The sequence below is a fragment of the Papio anubis genome, chromosome 1, assembly GCF_008728515.1.
Source record: "Papio anubis isolate 15944 chromosome 1, Panubis1.0, whole genome shotgun sequence".
Taxonomy (NCBI): domain Eukaryota; kingdom Metazoa; phylum Chordata; class Mammalia; order Primates; family Cercopithecidae; genus Papio; species Papio anubis.
In genome coordinates, this window is record NC_044976.1 from 150,016,518 (window position 1) to 150,043,949 (window position 27,432).

The 27,432-nt window shown below is 40.6% G+C and overlaps 1 protein-coding gene across 8 annotated transcripts in view; it reads left to right on the forward strand.

Annotated features, from left to right (window-relative positions):
- The first annotated feature begins 434 nt into the window (after positions 1-434).
- LPGAT1 (lysophosphatidylglycerol acyltransferase 1) overlaps positions 435-27,432 on the forward strand; it is a 95,207-nt gene continuing 68,209 nt past the window's right edge. For 3 of the 8 annotated variants that reach the window (XR_004178749.1, XM_031655902.1, XM_031655910.1), the window contains exons 1-3: positions 435-693; positions 936-1,083; positions 1,950-2,214. Coding sequence is in view for 7 of the 8 variants with exons in the window: in XM_031655902.1 (XP_031511762.1) it covers positions 1,012-1,083; positions 1,950-2,214 (337 nt within the window). In the remaining variant the exon portion in view is untranslated. Of the gene's footprint in view, positions 694-902; positions 1,084-1,127; positions 1,508-1,949; positions 2,215-27,432 lie in introns of those variants that run through there. The other 5 variants (XM_031655912.1, XM_031655918.1, XM_031655916.1 and 2 more) reach the window with 5 other exon arrangements.

A 27,432-nucleotide genomic window follows, 5' to 3' on the forward strand; every position in this document is an offset into this window, starting at 1 on the left:
GCTGCTTTCCTGAAACAAGACTTTTGACCCTAAAAAGAATGAATTTGAAACTCTAGACAATAATACTCCGCAGAGGTTAAGAAGAAAAGCCATGAGTGCAACTGGGTTTCATTAAGAATGATCAAGAGGACATTTAGTCTTCAAGGAGACAGGTTCCTACTTTGGGCAGAGAAGAGAGCCCTAACAATGAAAGGCGGCCGTGTTGGCTGAAAGGGGGCTCTCAACTGAAACCAAGGCACTCCCGGGGTGTGAGGATGGGTGTTCATTCCTAGACATTTCCGAGCGGCCCTTTCCCTCAGTATGTTCTGGACTCATTGAGGTCCTGGCCGAGCGTCCAGGTAGCCCCGAGGGCCCCGACTCCCTGGCGAAGGGGTAGGGGGCGCGGGCCAGGCGAGGCAAGCGGGCCAGGCAGCTGCGGCCGCGCTTTCCTTAGAGGGCGCTGTGGGGGCGGCTCCGCCGCAGTCCCGACTCCCGCCGCTTCCTCCCGCCGCCCCTCCCCGCCAGTCCCGGCGAACGCGGCCGGGCCCTTGGGAACCGAGTCTCGGCGCCACCGGGGAACGGGCGCGGGCCGCGCCACAGCCGGAGCGGGGCAGGGCCCCGCCGCCGCCTTCTTCCGCCGGCTCCGCCGCCGGCCATGCATTCTTCCGGCTCCTCTGACTCCCAAAGCCCCGGCCGGGGCCCGGCCAGCCCGAGGTAACCCCCGGCTCGGCGGCCGCAGGCCCCGGAGCGGCAGCGGAGCCGGACCAGGGGAGGCGCTGGGGGCGGGAAAGGGGGTGTCGCCGTCGCGTGGCCCGGGCAAGCGGCAGCGGCCTGAGGGACGAGGGCGCGGTAGGCCCCGGGGAGGAGGCGGGGGCGCGGGGCATCCGCCCGCCTCCCTGGGACCCGCCCCGGTGACAGGTCCGGCCTCTGAGTCCCCGCCGTCCCTCTGTCCGCAGGCAGTCGCGAGGGGAGTAGGGCGCCAGCGCGCCCGCTCGCGCCGCTCCTCGGGCCGCCTGGGTCGCCGCCGCGTCCATGACCGCGACCCCTCGGCGGGGGACACCCGCCCCCGCGCTCCGCAGCCGCCCGCCGTCCGCTCCCGCCGAGGTGAGCCCAGCGCGCGGGCCGCGCCCGCCGCCACGACCCTTCCACATCCGCGGAAACCGCTGCAGGCTCCACCGGCCCCCCCGCGCTGCGGTCGCCTCTTCTTCTTTGCTCCTTTCATCATCCCTCGCTTCCCTGCCCTCTGGTCGGAGATCTCATTCCCTTCATCCCCAGTTCCTTGGCTTTTACCTCTTTCTGGCTTTTGCTCCCCTCCCCCTACTCCTGTCCTTCCTCTTTTTCGCTTTATAACCCCCTACTTTCTTCCTCTCACCTTTTAAGCTTTTTTTTCTAGGCCCCCCCATTTTTTTCTTTAAAAAAAAAAAGGTAAAGAAAAACCCTTTTGCTACAAATGAGAATTTTGAGGGTAACTCTTCGCTAGAGCCAGAGACCTTTTAAAGGACTGCATCAGTGTGCAGGAATGGTGATGGTGAGGAGACCGAGGTTCATAGTATTTGGGAAATCTGATCGAGAGGACTCTGTTTCAGTCATGTCACTCATGTCTTCAGTTTGGATATCATGAGGGTGTCTGAAGCGAGTGGATCTATTTTTCTAAGTCCAATAGACGACTGCAGTGAGACACAGTGCGGGGACGGTCACCAATTACTGAATGGGAATTGTGTTATCATTTGCTAAATATATTGTGACATACTCTGTGCCTCGGTGAACAGCTCCCTTGACCTTGTGCGGCTCCTCCTCCCTAGCTCTCTGTCCCCCTCTGGAATTTCCCCTGAGAGATCACCGAGGTCCTACACCCGGAAAGCTTCGACCCTCGCTTTTTTATTTTGTGCTGGGGGCAATTTCTATGTTGGTGACTGTTTAGATATGTTTTATGCATTTTCCTTTTTAAGTTAATTTTTCTTTCACCCCAGAAAGACAGGACGGAGTCCAATGTGAGAATGGCTATGACTTTGGAAGAAGCTCCGTGGCTGGGCTGGCTCTTGGTGAAAGCACTGATGAGGTTTGCCTTCATGGTCGCCAACAACCTAGTTGCTATTCCATCCTACATCTGCTATGTAATTATACTCCAGCCCCTTCGAGTGCTGGACAGTAAGCGGTTCTGGTATATCGAAGGAATCATGTATAAATGGCTTTTAGGAATGGTGGCTTCCTGGGGATGGTATGCTGGATATACAGGTAAGAGTGAGAACACTTTTGTTTAATGCATAAGAAAAAATCTGTCAGGAGCCATGATTAAATATATATTACACTTTGGGTTCAGGTTGCTTTCATGTCTTCACTGTTGAAAAAAAATAAAAAGAAAACAATTCTATTGGGTTTCTCTTCAGAATCTCAGGAAGACTGATGTTTTCAGAAGTATAATTTCATAATTGTGTATTGGTAAATTTCAAAATGTTTTTACTGTGATTGGCATACATTGATGAAAACTGGTCTGCAAAAGCTCTGGTAGAGGAATAGGAGTGCATTGCATAGGACTTGAGAACTTATAAAGTGAAGATGTAAGATATTTAATCTATTTCATGGAGGATGCCCTTGGAAATGTAGAAAAATGATGGAACCATATTTGTGCTAAGATAGTTTAATAAGTTTCTTCATCATTTAATGTGATAGTGTACTGTTAGCATTTTGAGCAAGCAAAATGGCTTTCTTTTCTCATGTATGTTTTGTTTACTAGAATCTATATTTTATCTCATAAATCTGAGAGTATTAAATATAAAAAATAAAGTTAACTTTGTTAAGCTAATTTATCTTCTGAGTGTCTTTAAATAGATTGTAATTTCTGCCTTTAAATTGCATTTGGGGAAGCAAGAGTAACACTATTCAGAAGTGGACTTTTATAGAACTAAATGAGAAGTGTTTATTTTCTGAGGTAAACCTTATATGCTTTGAGAACTTATGCCCTTGCTGTGAAAATTCTGTATCGTTTATTGTATTTATTTGATTTTTTTCCCTTAAGAATTAAGATAATGAAAAAAATCATAGAGATTTTTTGCACTTGTCAGATGTGGAGGCTTTTAGCACAGAAATTTCTACCTGGCAGGCTCCTTGGAGATCATGCAGATGCTGTGGTCAGTGGAGGCTGTAGTTCATAGCTTGGCAGAGTGAGGAGGGGTACTCCCAGGGTCAAGCAGTATGGTGGTTCTCCATTTGAAATTCTGTCTCCCTCTTTCCTACCCAGGCTGCACCTGCACATTTTATCCACACACACAAGAGAAGGACTGATAGTATACAGCTTTTGTGGAGTCTGACAGACTCTTGCTATGTCTGAGTGCTCTCAGTTGCCCCAGATGAAGCCTTTTCTCCTTCCAGCAGTGCCATTTATTATTATGCAAGAGCTGAAGCCCCTGGGATAGTGTATGCATTGATTCCTTGTCATCTGTCTTGTTGAGATTCTAGTGCTTTTTGGATATAGTAGGTGAGCTTCTAGCCCTTTTTTAGGGCTTGGTGGTAGCAATAGCAGTAATAGAGAAAAAATGAAGTTCTAGTCTATGGTGCTGAATTCTTACCTGAATTGCACTGCTGTCTTAGAGTTGCTTGGCTTGGTATAGTTTGAGCATTCCCAAATATATGTTATATGGTACTAGTGGCTTTATTCTTGTATAGTATACTTAAGTTTGCTTGTTTTAAATTAGCCTATAGTATTTTCAGAAATGTGTTCTAGAAGTTCATTCTGCTTAACAATGAAATTACTGAAATGTTTGTGCTTGTGTATAGTGTATTTAAATGTTAGCATGATGGGAAGGTAAAATTAATTTGGCATTGACCTTGAGATTAGGAGTGCAGTGGCGCTGCTTGAAGTCAAAGTTAGTTATCCTATGGCCATAGCATTTTTAAGCATGTATTTTTAAGCATATTTTCTTGGGGTGTCTCTTCCTTGCTGACTGTAGAACTGTGTAATTTCTTTTGCCACCTGCTTGGAATGTGGTCTTGGCATGATCTGCATATTTTAGTCTCTCTGAAGCATCTGCTCTTCTTCAGGCTACTGAATTTTGACAATTTGATCAGTTTGTCTTATTTAAATATAGACTGTTTTAATATATGTATTTTAAAAGATTTTCCTATAGGTAGAATACTTGATTTCAGAGGGCCTGGTCATAGTCTGATCATAACAGAAAATAGTCAAGAAGTTACACAAATATAGGAATGAATTTGGTTGAAAACCTCAGCTGAGTTTAAAGAAGCACATCTAAGCAGAGGTTAATGAACAGGTGTACCCATAAAACAATCTCAGGGGTTATATTAGCCTTTCTTTAGATAATATATTTCACTTCTTCCCTTTACATCAATAGGAGGGTGGGCTTGTGAAGTTCTTTTTTCCCTATGCCCGTTTCACAGATGGAAAATTGAACATTGCCAAAGGAATTCTGCTCCGCAGATTAAGTATGTTCATGTTTTAGAATAAAAATTGCCAAAACTTTGTTGTAAAACCACTTATGAGGAAACCTTAAATACTAATTAGGAAGCTAAAAACTGAATATTGGTATATTGGTATAGAATATATATATTTTTTCCAAATTATGACATTCAGTGTAATATGAGTGAATTCTCAGCTCTGCTGATGAGGACTATGCTGATTATCTAACCTACACAGCCCCATATAGTAGCCACTGGCTGCGTGTCACTATTCAGATTTAAATTAATTAAAATGAAATAAGACTTAGCATTTAGCTCCTCAGTCACACCAACCAGATTTCAAGTGCTCAGTACTAGGTGGCTAGTAGCCACCTAGTTGTTGTATGGACAGTGCAGGTACAGAACACTTCTATCATCACAGCAAGTACTGTTGAACAAAGCTGATATAGTAAGCATGTTTTTCTTTTCTTAGAGAAACTAAATTTTATCTTTATTAAAAAATCTTTCCTTAGTTCTAAACAGATTTCTTTTGTAAAAGACAAGAAGTTTTATTAAAGTTTTATTAAACTGTCTCTTAAGTCATCACAAAAATGAGCCCTTTAAATTCATACATGCTTCTTGGATGGGGAATGGTGAGGCCAGTAAGCCCAAGAACGTAAATGAACATTCTTGTACTTTAGTTTGCATTTTCAGAGCTGGGGAACTGTCTGTAGACACAGAAGATGGAAAAGGGATTTTCTGGTGTGTTTCTGACTTTAAGTTGCACATTTTAAAAAGTACTCTGAAGACACTGGGGTTTGTTCATCCCTGGCTTGCTACTAAAGTAGTAATGATTGTTGTTTTCACATTTTCCTTTTTTTTTTTTTTTTTTTGAGATGGAGTCTTGCTCTGTTGCCCAGGCTGGAGTGCAATGGCGCAGTCTCGACTCACTGCAACCTCCACCTCCCGGGTTCAAGCGATTCTTCTGCCTCAGCCTCCTGAGTAGCTGAGACTACAGGCGTGTGCCACCACACCCAGCTAATTTTTGTATTTTTAGTAGAGATGGGAGTTTCACTATGCTGGCCAGGCTGGTCTCGAACTCCTGACCTTGTGATCCGCCCACGTTGGCCTCCCAAAATGCTGGGATTACAGGCGTGAACCACTGTGCCTGGCCTGTTTTTACATTTTCTTTAGTAGGAAGTGCTGTACAGATATCTCATGCTGAAATAACATTTTATATTGCCTTTGTCTTAATATTTCAAGGGCGAACCAAAAGAGATACTAGCTTAACTAATGATCCACTGCTGCATGCTTTATTTGGATCTAGGATAAATCAGTACCCCACCCCCCCGGAGTTTAAGTGACGACTGGCAAATTTGAGAGAAAGATTTCATACCAAACAAAATATATTCTATTTATTTAAAATGGTTGATTTTTATTTTCATTTACTTATTTTAGTAAAGGAATTGTCATCCAAACACATTTAATTAAAGTCTCAGCCAGGCACAGTGGCTTCTGCCTGTAATCTCAACAACTTGAGAAGCTGAGGTGGGAGAATCACATAATCCCAGGAGTTTGAGGTTACAGTGAGCTGTGATCATGCCACTGCACTCCAATCTGGGCAACAGAGACCCTGTCTTTATTTAAAAAAAAAAAAAAAAAAGACTGTGCATGAAATACTTTAAAAATATTTATTGTTAATAGAAACTCCAGAATTTTTATTTTTGTATAGGATGAGAGTCATGGGCCAAAGTCTGACTGGAAGGGAGCTGGGGTGCCAGGGGACTTGCTGCCAACCTGTTTTTGTGTAGCAAACAGTTTTCCTTAAATTGAGCATTATTTGGGGAGGCTTTAGGGAAAACTGATGGAGATTACGTTTAGTTACCTCCTACTCCCCAACTGACAGCTGCTATGTCTTTCTGGGTTATTTGATTATTTGATAGTGTCCTGCTTTTCAGGGAGGGATGCATATTCATTGTGTGACAAAAAATAATTTTTAGGAATTATTTCTGACCTTGAAATTCTACAGAAAGTTTCAAAAATGTATTTCGAGAGCAATATCTTATAACCTTCGAGCCATAAAAGCAATTTAGTATGTGAAGATGAACATTTTAAGAATGTGAAATAAAATAGAATTCAATAGAATATATTAGAAGTGCATGTGTTTATACTGAGTGGTGCTGCAGAATGTGTTTTTTACTATGAGTACAGTCAACATTTGAAAGGCATTGTTCTAATGGAAAGAGCACTCGGATTTTGGAAAACTCTGGGAGTCGGTGGTCTAGCTTTAACTTTAAATCTGTTCTCACTGGTAGGGGTAAGATCCTTACCTACTCTGTGCCCACTGGATGGATCTTCTTTATAACCCCAGGGTCTGATTTGTTACCTGATGCTCACAGAGTACTCAATAAGTGTCTAGTTCTTGAATGATCCTTTCTTTTTTTTTTGTGAGACAGTCTCATTCTGTTGCCCAGCCTGGAGTACAGTGGCACAGTCTTGGCTCACGACAGCCTCTCTCTCCCAGGTTCAAGCGATTCTCATGCCTCAGCCTCCCGAATAGCTGGGATTGCAGGTATCCACTACCGAGCCTGGCTAATTTTGTATTGTTAGTAGAGACAAGGTTTCACCATGTTGGCCAGGCTGGTCTTGAACTCCTGACCTCAAGTGATCCACCCGCCTTGGCTCCCATAGTGCTGAGATTACAGGCGTGAGCCACTGCACCAGGGCAAATGTTCTCTTTTCCTTTCCTGGTTCTGAGATTCCCTAGCTGCCCACCTTTCTGAAAGGTCTATTATCAAGGTCATTGCAATCCACAAAATATGAAACCTTGAATCACATCATGTTTTATATATGTAATCTCTTACCATACCACATTCGTTAATTTTTTTTTGAGAGACAGATTCTCACTCTATTGCCCAGGCTAGAGTGTGGTGGCGAGATCATAGCTCACTGCAGCCTTGACCTACTGGACTCAAAAGGGATTCTCCTGCCTCAGCCTTTCGAGTAGCTGTGACTATAAGTGTGCATCACCGTGCGTGGCTAATTTTTAAAAAAAGTTTTTGTAAAGATGAGATCTTGCTGTTGCCCAGGCTGGTTTTGAACTCCTGGTTTCAAGGGCTGCTCCTTCCTTGACCTCCAAAAATGCCGGGATTATAGGAATGAGCCACCATGCCTGGCCACATTTACTAATTTAACACACCTTTATTGAACTTCAGTTATCTGTGGGAACAGGTACACTGGAGGTACCTGATAGGCACAAGACATAATCACTGACTTTAAGGAGCTCACAGCAGCCTTGTTGGGGAGACTGCACCAACAATGAAAATATACAGGGGTACAAAGGGAGGTAAGAGGAGGTGCTCCTGATCTAGCTTCAGTGGTGGGGGCTGACAGGGAAGGAATAGGGGATTTAGCCAGAGGCTTCGAAGGAATTTCAATTCCTTTGAATCCTTAGTAATTATAATTCATTTAAAAGATGCAATGTGTATCTTTGTGGTAATGATATTAGCTGAGATTTATTGAAAAATAAACCAGGCAGTGACCTAAGTGCTTCAGTCACTTAATGATCACATAAATTTTATCAGGGTGGTACTGTTATCACTTCTCCTTTTGTTATGGATGTTGAAATTCAAAGAGGTTTCACAGTTACTTCCCCAGAAGCATTAACTGGATTGATGTTGCCACAAGTTGATTTTTGTATTTAAAGAGCCAATACTGACCTTTAGGTTATGTTCCTAGAGTGTTTCTTTTTTTTTTTTTTTTTTTTTTTTTTTTTTGAGACGGAGTCTCGCTCTGTCGCCCGGGCTGGAGTGCAGTGGCCGGATCTCAGCTCACTGCAAGCTCCGCCTCCGGGGTTTACGCCATTCTCTTGCCTCAGCCTCCCAAGTAACTGGGATTACAGGCGCCCGCCATCTCGCCCCGCTAGTTTTTTGTATTTTTCAGTAGAGACGGGGTTTCACCATGTTCGCCAGGATGGTCTCGATCTCCTGACCTCGTGATCCACCCGTCTCGGCCTCCCAAAGTGCTGGGATTACAGGCTTGAGCCACCGCCTAGAGTGTTTCTTAATTTTTACTAGCCATATGCCCTTTTGCTTTTGAGGCATGAAATCTCTTTCTGAAGATACAACTCTTTAACATCTGAAAGCAATATCATAGCTATAGATTTCTTCAAGAGGTTAAAAACTTGGTGCTTCAATGGAAATGTTGTAGTATAATGGAAATTTCATAAAATCTAACTTCCTTAACTCTCTACTCATGTGGAGAACAAAAACTCCACTGGAATTTTGGTTTTGGTGCTTGAAAGTGGATTATCATCAGAGTAAGGAGTTATTATTGCATGGTGTTAGGTTGACAACTGATTTTTTTTTTTTTTTGAAGTCTTGCTCTGTCACCCAGGCTGGAGTGCAATGGCAAAATCTTGGCTCACTGCAACCTCCGCCTCTTGGGTTCAAGTGATTCTCCTGTCTCAGCCTCCCGAGTAGCTGGGTTTACAGGCATGGACTACCATGCCCAGCTAATGTTTCGTATGTTTAGTAGAGATGAGGTTTCAGGCTGCTCTCAAACTCCTGACCTCAAGTGATCCACCCGCCTCAGCCTCCCAAAGTGCTTGGGTTACAGGCGTGAGTTACTGCGCCTGGCTGACAACTGATCTTGACATAAATCCAGGAGAGGAGTTTTCAGTACAATGTTTTGATTTTTATATGGAAAATATATCATGAAAGGAAATATTTTTGTTCTTCTCCATCCTGTGATAGGTAATTAAAGGTAAATATTACTAAATGCTTTAAACTCAGCAATCTGGTGGTACTGTACCTTTGATGTCTGGTCTTATTTCAAAGATAGTTTATAATTGAATAATTTATTTTAGATACTTATTTTGAAAAATGTATAATGTTGCATACACACACCTTCACATACACTGTTACAGAAGCTCAGGGGGCAGTATTTGCAATGTTTGTAGTAAGACCTCAAGTTCTGGAGTCAGAAAGAGCTGGGTAGAGTAATTTTTGGTTTATTTTTGTTTATATTTGCCTGGCATGTCTTTGCCAATCCTTTTGTTTTCAAACTCAAACTTTTATGATTTGCTTTGATTTAGATGTGTCTCTAGTATATAGCATGGAGTTAGGTTTTGCTTTATGAGTGAATTTGAAAATCTCTGTTAATATGAGTTGAATCCATATTCATATGTCAAAAATTTATCATGGTTCTGCCATTGTATTTTATGTTTTCTATTTATATATACAAATGAATGTTAAGTTGTTCACTGTGTAGTATCTTTTTCTTTGCTTTTCAGTTCTGATATTTAGGAAGGTTTGTATTTCAATCTTATTACTTTAATATTCTTAGTTGTCTATTGATAGTAACCATTCATTCTATTCTATAACCAGAGGTAAAACTCTTTTTAATCCTTCTCTCTTCCCCTTTCTCTTCTTCCTCACCCAATCTTAGTCAGTAATATTCATTTAAAATAGTGTATACATCTGTGCTATCATGTATACTTATGCTTCTACGACTTGAGCTTTAAGACTATACACTGACTCCCAGCTATTACATCAAGGTAATCAGTAAGCTTATTATACTTCTCTCTGCTTTCTCCCTTATTTCAATTTATGTTATTTGAATTTATAGTGTTATAGCCTGTAATATTTGCATTCTATTTTATCAACCTCATTTCCATCTGTTTTTGTATTAATTCTTCAGTTGAATGTAATGTTCACCCAGGTACTTTGTGCAGAGTCATTCTTTGATTGGCTGAAGTTTATCCTCCAGCAGTTTCTCAATAAGGGCTCAGGGGAACAAGATGGGGATATTACTCTTACATCATTTTCAGAATTTGTCTTTTGTTGCTTTATACGTTTTTTGTTTTTTTGAGACGGAATCTCACTCTGTTGCCCAGGCTGGAGTGCAGTGGTACGTTCTCAGCTCACTGCAACCTCCGCCTCCTGGGTTCAGGCAATTGTCCTGCCTCAGCCTCCTGCGTAGCTGGGATTACAGGCATGCACTACCATGCCCGGCTAATTTTTGTATTTTTAGTAGAGATGGAGTTTTGCCCTGTTGACCAGGCTGGTCTCAAACCCCTGACCTCAGGTGATCTGCCCACCTCGGCCTTTGAAAGTGCTAGGATTACAGGTGTGAGCCACCATGCCCACAGCCTGTTGCTTTATGCTTGAAGGATAACTTAGCAGGTTATAAAGTCCTTGGCTCACACATTCTTTTTTTGAGTATCTTACAGGTATTATACAAATGTCTTCTGGCATTAAATGTTATATGAAGCCAGATTGATTTTTTTCCTATATTAATGATTTGGTCTTTTTGCCTGTCTGCCAAAAGGGATTCTCCCTTTATCTCTCATATCTAGTGACTTTATTCAGATATAGTGGTATTGACTGTTTAGCTCAATTTTTAATAGTATATGTGTGCCTTTCTAATATTCAGATTCAAATGTATTTTCATTTCAGGAAAGTTTTCTTTAATCATATCTTTAAATATTTACTTTGTCTCATTGTTTGGTTTTCCTTTTTGGAGACCTTAGTTATATGTATGTTGAATCCCACTTTTTTTTTGTTATGTCTTTTATATCTATTTTTCCTTTAATCCTTTTAAACACTTTTTCATTTGTTTCTTTCATGTCTCTTACTGTATTTTCTGCAATGTCTCTTCTTTGTTCTCCTATCAGTTTCTTCTTCATTTCTGTGATGGCTTTGTTTATTCTTCTATTTTGTTATTGTTGTTGTTGTTGTTTAGTTTTGCCAATTCATGCTTCCCTATTCCTATTATCTAGACATTTCTCTGTTGAGTTCTTGTATTTCTTATTTGTGGTCTTGCTCATAGTGATGATGGCTTCACTGATTTTCTTAAAATCAAACAAAATTATTCAGTTATAAATTTTGTCTTCTCCATTGTAATTTTTTTGGAGTGTCGGTACATTATCTATCATTTTTCTTAAAGTATCTCTCAGTCAGTATCATGCCAGTTACCTTTTTTTCCTTGTGATTTAATGAATTGGCTTTACCTCAATCTGTTATTTGTAGGAGGTTTGGGTGGGGCCAGGGTAGATTTCCGGATTTCTGCCTCAGAGGTAGTCTTTTTCACATATGAAACTGGGTGTGTGTCTCTGTGTTGCCACAAGTCTTCTGCCTCTCCAAACCAGAACAAGTCTAGAAGGCATTTTGCCACTAATTCTGAACTTCCCACTCCTTCCTTTGCAGCTATGATTGGAGGGACATGGCTCCAGCATGCCAATGCAAACCACCCCCCACCACCTTTTTTGTTGTTTGTTTGTTTTGAGATGGAGTCTCCCTCTGTTGCCCAGGCTGGAGTGTAGTGGTGCAGTCTTAGCTCACTGCAACCTCTGCCTCCTGGGTTCAAGCGATTCTCTGCCTCAGTCTCCCAAGTATCTGGGACTACAGGCGTCTGCCACCGTGCTTGGCTAATTTTTGTATTTTTAGTAGAATTGGGGTTTCACCACGTTGGCCAGGCTGATCTCGAACTCCTGACCGCAGGTGATCCACCTGCCTCGGCCTCTCAAAGTGCTGGGATTACAGGCGTGAGCCACTGTGCCCAGCAACCCTTTTCTTAAGGAAATGTATTGTAACTGTTGCTTTCTGAGATCTGCCACTGTCAGGCCCTCCTCATCACATGCCACAGTGTCTTTCCCTATAAGCTGTTCTCCACCGCAGCATGGATTGCCTGCCTTGTTTGATCTCAGCCTTGCTCTCAGGTACTTTGGTGGTTTTATTTTTTAAGTTTAAAGTTTTTGGCTTTTTTGGTGGTGGTTGTTGTTGGAGACAGGGTCTTGTTCTGTCACCCAGGCTGGAATACCATGGTGCATTCCAACTCACTACAGCCTGAAACTCTGGCCTCAAATGAGCCTTCCCACCTCAGCCCAAGTAGCTAGGATGACAGGCATGTGCCACTATGCCTGGATAATTATTTTAATTTTTTTGTAGAGATGGAATCTTGCCAGGTTGCCCAGACTGGTCTCAAACTCCTGGCCTCAGGCTGTCCTTCCACCTGGCCTGCCAAAGTGCTGTGATTACAAGCATGAGCCACCGCACCTGGCCTGGGATTTTTATATTTTTGTTTTTCTCCTAGGTTTTCTGAAAAAGCAGTTTTGTGCAGTTTTTTCTCCTTGTTGCTATCTGTATTTTCCCAGAAGATTCATGCCTATAATGCTACTATGTCCATACCAAAAAGTACAACACAAGATTTTTGTTTAACTAATTATAATTCAAATAGCACTGTCAGCATCCTATTGTACGTTGGTTGATTATTAGAAAATGGAGAGCAATTTTACCATCTAATTAATTTTCTTTGAGGTTTGTTTAAAAGCATAAAGTAGCCTCCAAAATGTATTTCTTTTGTCTCCCAGTGGTTTCCAAACTGTTTTGATTCTTAGACTGCTTACCAGTGGCATACGTTTAAGACATCCACTCTATTTCCATTTGGCTGCAGTAAGAAAATGTCATCAAAATGAATGGAAGGAGTGAGTTACCTTTGGTAGTTTAGTAAGGAATATGAAATAAATGTGACATTAATACAGTAAAGCTCTAGGGTCTGGTCTGCCTTGAGAACTTTAAAGATCACTAGTGCCCCCCAAAGTTTGACAAATATTGTTACATATGAGTTTACCATTCCTAATCTAAATTTAGGATTTACTGAATACTTAGGCTTTGTTTTAGGAGTTTCTTTTCAGAGTTTGCAAGTTAGTGGCCATATTCAGAAGCTGATATGTTGGTCTTAGCACTATTTAAACTTAAAAAAAATTAGTTGTCAACATTTCAAATTTGGGAGATTTCACAACACATGAAAACAAATGCCACATTTCCAGCTATTCTTGAGAAATTAGAGATCCAGCCATGCTGAGCCCTCGTTCCTGCATAGTAACAATTTGCTGGAGCTGCGTGATGACCACCCCCTTTACTGTCCAGTTTATCCAAGATCCTGCTGCTGCTTGTCTTGTTTTGGGCCTACTTTACTCATTAAGAGTACTTGCTTGGATCCCAGAGACTTGGGTGATGTTCATTTTAAAACATTTAAATTACAATTACTAGTCTATTTCTGTTAAGCATAGTTTTGCATTTATATGCCCTAGTAGTGCCTAAGACCAATGAACTCTACCCTTAAAAACTGAAATTGGCTGGCCGCGGTGGCTCGCGCCTGTAATCCTAGTACTTTGGGAAGCCAAGGCAGGTGGATCACTTGAGGTCAGGAGTTTGAGACCAGCCTGGCCAACATGGTGAAACCCCGTCTCTACTAAAAATACAAAAATTGGACTGGCGTGGTGGTGCACGCCTGTAGTCCCAGCTACTCAGGAGGTTGAGGCAGGAGAATTGCTTGAACCCAGGAGACGGAAGTTGCAGTGAGCTGAGATAGGACCATCACACTCCACCCTGTCTCTGGACGGAGTGAGACTCTGTCTCAAAACAAAACAAAATAAAAAACTGAGCATTTGTTAGTAATCTCAACTGCTGATTTTATGAAGCAGAGGCGTTTAATAGAAACTGAAAAATAAAGCACTATTACCAAAAGCTGTGGTCACAAGGTTTTTCAAGTTTCATGTACCCTATTACTGACATGGTAAAATGTTGCCAGCTGTTTATACACTCATTAGTTAGTAGAATGTCTCATTTCTTCTTAAGAATATAATTATCTAAAATCTAGATTATTAAACATTCTTTTTTTTTTTTTTTTTTTTTTTTTTTTTGGAGATGGAGCCTCACTCTGTCGCCCAGGCTGGAGTGCAGTGGCATGATCTCAGCTCACTGCAACCTCTACCTCCTAGGTTCAAGTGATTCTCCTGCCTCAGCCTCCTGAGTAGCTGGAACTACAGGCGACCGTCACCACGCCTGGCTAATTTTTGTATTTTCAGTAGAGACGCAGTTTTGCCATGTTGGCCAGGCTGGTCTCGAACTCCTGACCTCAGCTGGACCACCTGCATTGGCCTCCCAAAGTGCTAGGATTACAGGCGTGAGCCACAGCACCTGGCTAAAAATTATTTCTATTTTCTGTTTTATATTTTAAAATATGAAAAACAAAGCAAACCTGGTTGATTTCTGTTTCTTATTTTAAATTATAGTACAAATAACTAAAAATGAAATATAGATAGTATTATAGAATGATTAGTTATGATGTTATACTTTTTCTCTTTTTTTGTAAAGCTATTTCATCACATTTTATTTTCTTGGTTATACTTTTCACTTTGTTACATAGGCCTTGCGTTTCTTGTTCTTTTCTTTTTTTTTTTTTTGAGACAGAGCCTCAATGTGTCATCCAGGCTGGAGTGCAATAGCGCAATCTTGGCTCACTGCAACCTCCGCCTCCTGGGTTCAAGCAGTTCTCCTGCCTCTGCCGCCCGAGTAGCTGGGACTATAGGCGTACATCTCCATGTCCGACTAATTTTTGTATTTTTAGTAGAGACGGAGTTTTGCCATGTTGGCCAGGCTGGTCTCGAACTCCTGACCTCAGGTCATCTGCTCGCCTCGGCCTCCCAAAGTGCTGGGATTACAGGCGTGAGCCACCACACCCAGCCAGGCCTTGCCTTTCAAATGCCTGGAATTAGATTCAGTTTCCCAGTTCTATCCATATATGACTCTATATATTTAAATTTAAGGCCGGGCGTGGTGGCTCACGCCTGTAATCGCAACACTTTGGGAGGCTGAGAGGGTGGATCACAAGGTCAGGAGATCAAGACCATCCTGGCTAACACAGTGAAACCCATCTCTACTAAATATACAAAAACTTAGCTGGGGGTAGTGGCACGTGCCTGTAGTCCCAGCTACTTGGGAGGCTGAGGCAGGAGAATGGATTGAACCCGGGAGGCAGAGGTTTCAGTGACTCAAGATTGCGCCACTGTACTCCAGCGCCTGGGCAATAGAGTGAGACTCTGTCTCAAAAAAAAAAAAAAAATTTAAATGAATTAAAATACATAAAATCTAAATTTCAGTATCCTAGTCACATTAGCTACATTTCAAGCAGTCAATACCCACATGTGGCTTGTGACTACTGGTTATACTTTTTCTTAAGGTTTAATAGATTCATCAAATTTTAGTACAAAGAAACTTTCCCCAAACTTTTTTTCTTCATTAAACATTAAGAAAACATATGAGGCTGAATGCAGTGGCTTATACCTATAATCCCAATACTTTGGGAGGCTGAGGCAGGAAGATAGCTTGAAGCCAGGAGTTCCAGACCAGCCTGGGCAAAATAGCAAGATCCCATCTCTACAAAAAGTTAAAAAATTAGGTGGGCATGGTGGTACACGCCTGTAAGTCCTAGCTACTTGGGAGGCTGAAGCAGAAGGATTGCCTGAGCCCCGGAGTTCAAGGTTGCAGTGAGCTGTGATTGTGCCATTGCACTCCAGCCTCGGGGACAGAGTGATATCATATCGCTCTAAAAAAAAAAGAAAGAAAGAAAAGAGAAGAACCGCTATGAATCAAGTATCTAATGCACATTTTGCATGTGCTTTTAATTAGAAATTTGTATTATTTGACACTAAGGGAAAAAAATTATAAATTTAAATACATCAAGATGTTTCTGAATCATAAGAAGACAAAACTATGTTTAGTACAGCTTTAGTGTTACACACATATGTACATATGTATTTTTTAATTGGGATATAATTCACCTACCATAAATTAATCATTTTAAAGTATATAATTTAGTGGCTTTGAGTATATCCACACAGTTATGCATCCATTACCATTATCTAATTCCACAACATTTCATCACCGTCAAAAGAAACCTCAAACGCATTAGTTGTCACTTCACGTTCTCTCCTACCTTTAGTTCCTGTCCACCACTAATCTATGTTCTGTCTCTATGCTTTTGCCTATTCTGGACATTTGATATAAAGAGAATTATATACAATATGTATCTTTTGTGTCTGGCTTTTTTAACTTAGCATTATGTTTTTAATATTCATCTTTATTATGTGTCAGCACTTTATTCCTTTGTGTGGCTGAGTAATATTCCATTGTGTGGATAGACACACATTTTATTTATATATTCATCAGCTGAACATTGGGTTGTTTCTGCTTTTTGGTTACTATGAATAATGTGACTATGAACATTCATGTAGAAGTTTTTGTGTGAATGTATGTTCTCAGTTCTTTTGGACTAGGAGTTAAATTGCTGGGTCATATGGTAATTCTGTGTTTAACTTTTGAGGAGCTGCCAGACTGTTTTCCATAGCAGCTGCACTATTGCACATTCCCACCAGCGATGTAGGAGAGTTGTAATTTCTCCACATCCTCACTAACACTTGTTATTTTCTGTTTTTTTTTTTTTTTTTTCTTTTTATGCTAGCCATCCTAAGTGGGTGTGAAGTGGTATTTCACTGTGGTTTAGATTTGCATTTCTCTAATGACTATAATAATCTTTTCATGTGTTTATTGGCCATTTGTATGTCTTCTTTGGAGAAATGTCTATTCAAGTCCTATGTCCATTTTTAAGTTGGGTTATTTTTCTTTTTATTGTTGAGTTATAAGGATTCTTTCTGTATTCTGTATACTAGACCCTATCTATTTTTCACTGGTTACTTATGCTTTTAGTGTTCTAAGAAACCATGGCTTAATCCAAGGTCATGAAGATTTATATCTATGCTTTCTGTTGAGTGTTTAGTGTTTTTGTTGTTGTTGTTGTTGTTGTTGTTGTTTGAGGTGGAGTCTTGCTCAGTTGTCCAGGCTGGAGCAATTCTCTTGCGTCAGCCTCCCAAGTAGCTGGGATTACAGGCGCCCACCACCACGCCTGGCTAATTTTTGTATTTTTAGTAGAAACGGGGTTTCACCATGTTGGCCAGGCTGGCCTCAAACGCCTAGCCTCAAGTGATCCACCCACCACAGCCTCCCAGAGTGCTGGGATTACAGTTGTGAGCCACTGCACCCGGCTGAGTTTAGCTTTTGTATTTAAATCTTTGATCCATTTTGGGTTAAATTTTCCATGTAGTGTGGGGTAAAGGTCCAAACTTCATTCTTTTACGTGTAGATATCCGGTTGTCCTAGAATAATTTGTTGAAAATGATTTTCCACATTGAGTGATCTTGGTACCCTTGTTAAAAATTAATTGACCGTAGAGGTATGGCTTTACTTCTGGACTCAATTCTATTCCATTGTTCTGTATGTCTGTCCTTGTGCCAGTACCACGCTATCTTGATTAGTTAGTGTAGCTTTGTAGTAAATTTTGAGTGTTAAATAATTTTGTTGTATTTTAATTTCTTTTAAATTCATAATTCTGGCCAGGCACAGTGGCTCAAACCTGTAATCCCAGCATTTTGGGAAGCTGAGGCTAGGAGTTTGAGACCAGTCTAGGCAACATAGCAAGACCTGTCTCTACAAAAAATTTAAAAATTAGCCAGGTGTGGTAGTCTGCACCTGTAGTCCTAGCTATTTGGGAAGCTGAGGTGAAAGGATCACTTGAACCCAGGAGTTTGAGGTTGCAGTGAACTGTGATCTTACCACTGCCCACTGTAGCCTGGGCAGGAGAGCAAGACCCTGTCTTTGAAAAGAAAAATCCTTGTCCTTTTTATTATGTATTATGATTTTAATAATGAGGCTAGTTCATGACATAGAAATACTAATTTAAAACAGTTTTGGATTTAAAAGTGTTTACTGAGTTAGAACAATGTTTTTCAAGAATTAATATACATAATTGGGTTAAATGACCCTTATCTCCATGTTGAGGAAATATTTACTAGTTATGTGTTTCATTGTTAGAAATAGCAATAGTTGCTGTTTACTCTCTTTAAAAAGCTGGACATCCGTTGTAGAATTGTGTTTATTGTGTGACTGATCAAATTTTTATCGACTACCTACTACCAGTTAGCAAAGTTATTGATTTATAAATACTGGGTTGGGAGTGTGATGTAGATTAATTCCTACCAAAAGGACTTTTGGCATAGTTTTTATTCTGGTTGTTTTTGATGGATTTTTTTTTTTTTTTTTTTGAGATGGAGTTTTGCTCTTGTTGCTCAGGCTGGAGTGCGATGGCACGATCTTGACTCACTGCAACCTCTGCCTCCCAGGTTCAAGTGATTCTTTTGTGCCTCAGCTTCCCGAGTAGCTGGGATTACAGGCGTGCACCACCACGCCTGGCTAATTTTGTATTTTTAGTAGAGGTGGCGTTTCAACATGTTGGTCAGGCTGGTCTCGAACTCTGGACCTTAGGTGATCCGCCTGCCTCTGCCTCCCAAAGTGCTGGGATTACAGGTGTGAGCCACCACACCTGACAATGGATGGTTTTATGAATATAGTTGAGTTTGTTATGAACTGCATGTTCAAAATGCATTTGTGACAAGTTTTTTGAAAAACAGAGATCAATATATACATTTCCCCCTAATATGATGGTTCCATTTATTAAAGTTAATTGAGGTCCTTGAAGGGAAGAAAATTAATTGGAGGCTAAATTTGTAAGTATAGGTTACAAGGATAAGGAACAAGAATGTCATTTGGAATAATTGTTGCAGGCTATTTTATACAGTTGGGATAGAACTTGTTTTTGTATATGAGACTCTGAATTGAGCAGCTATTGTAAAGTGTAAATAATCATTCTAAGCTGTGTTAAGCCTCAGATACTTGTATATAGATGTATTTTCAACAAATAATAGATGTTGCAAAATAAGTATGATATTAGAGGTTGCATGATGTGTTGGGGAAAAAACATTGATTTTTGAGCTAATATGAGGTTGGATCCTGTTTCTACCACTTGCTAGTTGTATCTTTGAGCTAGTTGCCTAATTTCTTTGAGCTTCATTTTCATCATCTGTAAAAATGGAGGTTATGAAACTTGAATATAAAGTGAAACATGGTGTTTGGTACTCTATAAATGATGATTTCATTATTATTAGTATGATCATTATTATATTAATGCCTAGGAAAAGAATTATGTTAGCCTTTTGGGAAAAGGCATGTGTAAATGAATAAAAACTAACATATGAGGTAGTCTTAGAAATATATCTGAGGCTACTCAGGCCTAGCTAGTAGTGTAGCTCAGTCAAATTCTTGCTTTAATCAATCAATAAAAATAATTTAGGCCATAGTCTAAATAAAATATTAACTAATTAGATTTTATGTTTGTAAATTTTGCAGTGCTTCAAAGCAATTTATTAATTCAGTCACCTATTCTAATGCAAACATTTGAGTGCCTTCTCTGTGTCAGATATTGTGCTGGTGGCTGGGAGTACAGTGGCAAACAAAACAACATAGTTCCTGTTCTTAAGAAGTTTACAGGTTAGTGTGGGAGACAGACAACAGAAGTCACGTCATAACCATGGAATCACGTGTGGAAAGGGCTAGGAGAGGATGAGACAGAGGACTTGATCTTGAGACTAGTGGTACCGGGGAGGGGTGCCCTTGAGAAAGGGACATTGAAATTGAGACCTGAGGAATCAGTAGGAGTTGGCCAGGTGGAGCTAGGAGGAGGGACAGCATGCACAAAGGCAGAAAAGAATTTGTCATGTTTGAGGAACAAAGGGAAGGCCAGTGACTGCAGCAGGGAGGGAGTAAGGGGGAGAGGAGCTTAGTGTTTGAGGGAAGCTGGTGAGGCCAAATCCTTTAAAGCCTTGTAGTGCATATTAAGGATTTTGAAATTTATCTTGAGAGGAAACCATTAAAGAGTTTTAAGTAAGGGAATGATGAAATCAGATTCTTATTTGTAATTCTACTCTGCAGCTTTGTAGAAATGAACTCAAGAGAAGCCAATGTGTGTGGCCAGGAGACCCTGTGGAAGATTCTCACCTTTTCAGGTGAGGGTGATAGTTGGTTGTCTAGTGATGATGGCAGTGGAGATGGAAAGTGAACTGATTGGAGAGTTTTATAGGAGGGAAAATTGGCAGGACTTGCTTAGAGATTAGACCTGGAGGATGAGGTAGAGAGAGAGGTGACCGGGACGCCCCTGAGATTTCTGGTGTGAGCTGCTGGGTGGATGGGGAAGCTCAGAGAGGAAGTAACATTGAGAGGAAATTTTTTAGAAGTTTAAAAATTTAGCATAGGGTAGATGAAAAACATCCAAGTGAAGCTATGAAATTGACATGGATGTGCAGTCTGGAACTTGTAAGGGAAACTTGAGCTAGAAAGAGAAATCGGCAAATTATCCATGGTGTTTAAAGCTGTGATCACCTAGAGATATCTCAGTACGAAGTGATTAGAGGCCCAGGATTAACTTGTGAGGGAATGCCACCATTTGGAGGTTAAGAGAGGAAGATGGGAAGAGAAGAAGCAGAAGGAATGCTGGCCTTAAGAGTGTGGGGTCACAGAAGTCCACAGTGTTTCAAGGCAGGGACCTGCTGAATGCAGCTGAGCATTTATTTACATTTTCCAAGATGAGAGCTGACATATCTTTTATTGTATTTAGCAAGAGCAGCTTCATTGAGGTGGTAGAAGTGTAACTAGACTGGAATGGGTTGGAGATGAATGATGAATGGGAGGGGACAAAATGGAAACAAGAATGTATGACTTTCCAGAAGTTTGGCTGTGAAAGAATAGAGGGTGATACTGGAGGGGGTGATATAGGGTCAAGGGAAGACTTTTTACATTTTTTGTTTTTTAAGGTGGAAAAGTCTAGGTCCTGACCCACTTAGGGTTGTACCTGATGAAACCAGGATCATTTACTTACACAGGTAGTGTATTAGGAAACTCTTCTTGGTGAGGATTGAATGAACGAATGCATATCAGCACTCCATACATGGAAAGCGTTTAAATGTTGACTCTGTTGGCAGAATCAGGCTGAGTGGTCCAGAGCCCCCATTGGATCTGGTCCTGTTCCAAGCTCTTTAGTAAGGATGCTCTCCTGCAACCCCTCTGCATTTTCTCAGTTTCATTCTTCCTCTCCCCAAAATCTATTCTTTCGTTTCTTTGAAAATTTCTACCTGCCTATCTAACCCCATGACACGCTTCCACACTGCTCCAGTTTCCACTCTTTTCTTCCCTCTGACCCTCTTTGGCATCAACTCTGTAATTGTGGTTCCTAACTATTGGGCTGAGATTTCCTGCAGTGCTTCAGAGTTATCTCAGGGGGTCAGGAATCCATACGCATATTAAGTGCCATCTGTGGATGAATAAATAATGTGTCTTGTAAATATGTGCTAATGTTTTTCAAATGTATGTGGCTGCTGTTTTGATTAATAAGAAATCCTTTAAAAGCTTTTAAACTTTGTTGTTACTTTTATTATGGATATTTTCACTCAGTTCTAAAAGAACTGATTTATTAAGGCTGGACACATTTTTTGAACTTAAAAAAGAATGTTCATACTTGACAAGGTTAGGAATCATGGCTCTACAACATTGAGTTTTCCTTCATGTTCTTGACTATTATCTTTTCTTTTCCTGTCTCTTTAACAGACTTGTAAATTACTTAAGGGCAGGGGTTGTGGTTCTTTCTTCTTCCTTGTACCCTACTGCAGAGGTTGGCAAGCTACAGCCCTTGGGCCAAATCCAGCTCACTGCCTGTTTCATAACTCCCTTCCAGCTAAGAAGCTTTTACAGGTGAACCTTTGCAATCAACCTGATGCTAAGAGAACACTAACTTTGAACTCCAGTTAAGCAAAATGTTCTTCCTGAGAAATAATTCCATTCTTGTCATTAGTAGAACTGTATTATATAAATTATATTCAATTATTATTAATTTTTTATTTTGAATTTTGTCAATAAAATTCTCATAGAAATTTGTTAGAAAACAAATTTGTTTTATAAGTACCTACATAATACCCTCATTTGCCTCTTGGCCTGCATATCTGAAAATTTTGCTGTCTGATCCTTTATAGAAAAAATTTGAGGACCCCTGCTTCGTAGTCATAGGTTTTTTTTTTTTTTTTTTTTTGAGACGAAGTCTTGCTCTGTTGCCAGGCTGGAGTGCAGTGGCACAATCTCGGCTCACTGCAACCTCTGCCTCCCGGGTTCACACCATTCTCCTGCCTCAGCCTCCTGAATAGCTGGGACTACAGGCGCCCAGCACCACGCCCAGCTAATTTTTTGTGTTTTAGTAGAGACAGGGTTTCACTGTGTTAGCCAGGATGGTCTCGATCTCCTGACCTCATGATCTGCCCACCTCGGCCTCCCAAAGTGCTGGGATTACAGGCGTGAGCCACCACGCCCAGCCCATAGTCATAGTTTCTAACCTTGTTTAATATCTGAATTGTTGGAGGAACTTTAAGAAAATATACATATTTATAAGCATAAATATATATATTCCTCTACCCTGGGGATTCTGAATCAGTACATCAGGGGTGGAGCCTGGGAACTTACATTTTTAACAAATTATTGAATTATTTGGGAATCACTTCCTTTTAGTGCATTCGTAGAGTTGAACCCTGAGAGATAATGAAATGAATATTGAGTTAGTTATATGTCAGAGGATAAATTCTTACTTCAGCATTTATTAACTATGAGACCTTATCCAAGTAACTACTTGTTTTGCTGGTTTAAAAATTTTTTAGTTATTTTGTTTATAGACAGTTTTGCTTACTTTCTACAGTGGTAGTTCTTTTACCTTTGGAGGTTTATTAGAACCTCTTTCAGAATCTGACAAAAGTAAATAGCCCCTCCCTCTAGAAGGGTGCACCCGTGTTAGTTTCCTGTGACTACCAAAACAAATTACTACAGGAGTGCTTAAAGCAACATAAACTTATTCTCTGACTGTTCTGGAGGCCCGACATTCAAATCAAGGTATCTGCAGGGCCGAGATCCCCCCGAGAGGTTCTAAGGGAGATCCCTCACCTCTTCCAACATCTGGGCTGCGTTCCTGGGCTTGTGGCTGCATCACTCAGCCTCGGTCTCCAGGGTCACATTGCCGCCCCTTCGTCTCCATGTATCTCTTACAGAAGGACTCTTGTCATTGGATTTAAGGTCCATCTGGATAATCCAGGATAAGCACTTCCTCTCAATATTCTTAACTTAATCACATTTTTTATCATATAAAGTAACATTCACAGGTTCCAAGGATTTGACATAGATATCTTTGGGGTTGTGGAGGGGTACATTTTTCAGCTTTCCATAGAACCTTTGCACATGGTCACAGTTTTACAGTTTCAAGGAGTCACAACTCTGAAGTCCGTTTATGGATCCTATGGACTCTAGGTTTGGGCTCCTTGCTCAGTGAGAACCTTACACCTATAGTGTGTTCTAGTTAATCTCTTTATTCTTTCCTGTCTCTGTGTCATATGCTTACATTCATCATCCCATTAATACCATTTTCAAAATGATGTTTTTTTCTTGTAACTTTAGATTTTTCCATGTATGGTTTGCTGTTTAGGTTAATTTCTCTGATTCCCTTAGGAACTGTTTATCCTTTGATAAGCTTCTTGTTAAAAAGAAAGCCCTCCCTAAGCCTTTTTACTTCATTCTGCAGTAGGGAGACTAACTTCTGTGCCAACACAGATAACCAGTAATGCTTCTAGTGAGAAGAAACACCTTGATTGAGTATCTGCTGTGCCAGGCCGTTTGACAATGCTTACACGTGGTTTGTTATTTAATATTGAAAACAATCCTGTCGAGGAAAGGTGGTATCAGTGAGCAAATAAAGGTCTGTGGAAGTTAGGTTACGTGCACAATGTGAGTGATAGAGCTGGCAAGAGCCCAGCTAGTCTTTGAGTGAAGGTCTTGTCTAAAGCCCGTGTGTTTTCATTATACCATGAAAACACAGCACGCTTCACTTTTAGTTAAATGGTTAGTAATCTCATTAGACAGGGGCTACCTATGTTTTGTTTTCACTGGGTTCTAGTCACATGTACAGTGCTTACTTACAGTATTACTTTGCACAAGTATCTTCTCTGATCCTTAGCTTTAAATAACACTAATATCTGGGTGGTATGTCTTTTAGAGCTCTTGTAGAAATTGAGAAAATATAGATTGAAAGCCCTCCAAATAGAAAAATTTTGCTACTATGTAGTATAAATACAATTAATTGGTTTCTCATTTTAGAATATTCTTAATACTTTATTCTTTTCCTTTTTTAGATTTCAAGATTTGGGAATGTGGCCAAACCTCAAACCAGAGGATACATTAACCCCAACTATGAATTTCTTTGCTTAAAACCTCTTAGATATTTGGTTGGCTGTTGTGAATTCTTACATTCTGCTTTCTGTTCTTTTAAGGGGCATCCCCAACTTTGTGTAGCTCAATTCTACTTAGGATATCTACATTTGTGATAACTTTCTGAGCAGTTCTCTTTCCTAGGTCAGTTTTTAACTCCTCTCATTACCTCTTTGCCATGGGTTTAGCTGGTGGCTTGGAACTGTGCTCTGGAGACTTCCTCTTTTTTCTTGTCTCCCTCTTGTAATTTATTCACACCATCATTTATCTATAGATAGTCTCTTTCGCAGGGTTAATATCCCATCTTGCTGCTTCATCTCACTAGTACTGTCTCCTTCTATCTTTGCTCTTATCCTGCAGGATATGAAGATACTCTCATCTTTTTTGTTTTTTAGGCAGAGTCTCACTCTGTCGCCCAGACTGGAGTGCAGTGGCGGGATCTCAGCACACTGCAACCTCCACCTCCCAGGTTCAAGCAATTCTCGTGCCTCAGCCTCCTGAGTAGCTGAGACTACAGGTACGCACCACCATGCCTGGCTAATTTTTGTATTTTTTGTAGAGACAGAGTTTCATCATGTTGGCCAGGCTGGTTTTGAACTCCTGGCCTCAAGGGGTCCACCCACCTTGGCCTCCCTAAGTGCTGGATTACAGGCATGAGCCACTGTGCTTAGCCAAGATACTCCCATCTTTAAAAAAATTCCACATTTAGCAAACTAGCCTCCATCATTCCCAACAGCTCTTCATTCCTTTCCTCTGACCCATATGTTATCAGTTCCTTTTACCTACTGGCTTTTCTGTTGTTTGTAACATAACATTAAGGATTCTGATGCTCTAATAACCTGACCCAAGCCTGTCTTGTCTTTTGGGTGCTCCCTCCCTTTATGCTTTCTGCTGCAGTGTAGAATGTCCCTCCTATCAAGACCCAGTCCTTTTGTTTGGATTTCATTCCTCCCTGCTTGCTCATAAACCTTCCTTCATTGTCAATGTCCTCTTTCTTTAACTTTCATAAAAACTCTTGACTTTCCAATACTTTTAAAGAATTGGAGGATATGGTAGCCTGGGTCTATGTTTCCAAATATCAGCAAGAGACTGGAGCTAAATAGTGTCTCCCCACTTTGGGTGGTGAATGTTCTCTTTATTTAAACACAGTCCCACTGCTCCCTGTTGTCATATAGGAAGCCTACTTCCCTCTATTGTCACCTGTGTGGTGATAAAATAGGAATTTTGTATTCCCTGGCCTAAAGTCTGGTATCTGACTTTTAAAAGTAATCCTATAACCTGAATTTGTATTTATAGATATAATCTTATTTCTTCTTGTTCTCAGTGCCAGCTATCTCCCCCAGAAGTTTACTACCCAGGCATGTTCTCCCTGTCTTTGGTATCTCTTCCCTTCATATTTCAGCTCACAATGACTTCTTTTCCTAGCTTCTGTGTTACATATTTTCATGTGTATTGTATTATTTCACAGTTTGTTTTTTATTCCCAATAAGTGAGCAAACTTCTTGAAGACGGGGATTGTATTAGATCAGTTTAAAAGTTGACTTAAGTTTTATATGGAAGGAAACATACCTTTAAAAAACAAAAATCACACAACTAAGTGAGATGCTGGCGTGATGATGGGCATATGAGATACTGGCATGATGATGGGCATGAGAGCTGAATATGACAGGGAACAGCATATTCAAGATTCCGGTCTATCCATACTCCAGGGCATACATCTGTTGACTGGAAAGACAGGCAAATTGTGTATACTATTTAAAATGTTTATCTGTTTTAATTTTTCTTTTTTCCTTCCACCCTCTATCTTCCTTCATGTTCTACTTTCTCTTGAATTGCATTAATGACTTCATGATAGAATTCTAGTATACTTTTATATCTTCTGCAGTGGTAGAACCCTGTGTCTCTCTGAAGAAAATAAAACCAGTTGAATGAATGAACGTATCAATAAGTGCTTTGGGGGATAGTGAACAGGAGGTGGTGTAAATTAATTATATTTACCATCTGTGTTTTTCTTTGCAACTAATTCAGTCAGACAGGGAGGAACCATAGAGTTACATTTCTTCTGCTTGACTTAAAATACCTCAAAATTCCTTTCCGGCTCTAAATTTCTTTAAGATCAAAACCCTTACTATATATAATAGTTCAGTTCTAAAGCTTTTTAGAGCTGCGCTAGCAAAACAGAGAGGTATCCATGTTGTACATGTATTCCTGGCAATTTGGTGTAATCCTTTACCTTTAGGAGATGTTAGAATTTCCTTTTTTCCATTTGCTCATTTTAGGAATTGTATTAGTCTGTTCTTACACTGCTAATAAAGACATACCCAAGACTGGCTAATTTATAAAGGAAAGAGGTTTGAATGACTCACAGTTCCACATGACTGGAGAGGCCTCACAATCATGGTGGAAAGCGGATGAGGTGCAAAGTCATATCTTATGTGGTGGCAGGCAAGAGAGAGCTTGTGTAAGGGAACTCCTCTTTATAAAACCATCAGATCTCTTGAGACTTATTCACTATCATGAGAACAGTGTGGGAAAGACCGCCACTCATGATTCAGTTACCTCCCACCAGATCCTTTCCACGACACGTGGAAATTATGGGAACTATAATTCAAGATGAGATTTGGGCAGGGACACAACCAAACCATATCAGGAATCTAAGGCAAATACTGCTAAATTTCATTACTTAGTTTAAGTTTTCCCAATGTTATAAAATTAAAGGACCTTTGATTTACATTTGAATCTCTGAATTTAGTGTAGTGTCCTATTGCTCAACTTATGCATAAATGAAAGGAGCTATTTAAAAGGATGAGACAAGAAACCTTTGAGCAAGTTGGGGATTTTGTACAGGTGGAAGTGCTGTTATTGGGACATACTATAGAAAGAAACTTAAGATGTAAAGTCTTAGCTACCTCAACTGTGAGTGGTTTAACACAATTATTTTTATTTTTTTTTGAGACGGAGTCTCGCACTGTTGCCCAAGCTGGAGTGTAGTGGCGCGGTCTCGGCTCACTGCAAGCTGTGCCTACCAGGTTCATGCCAT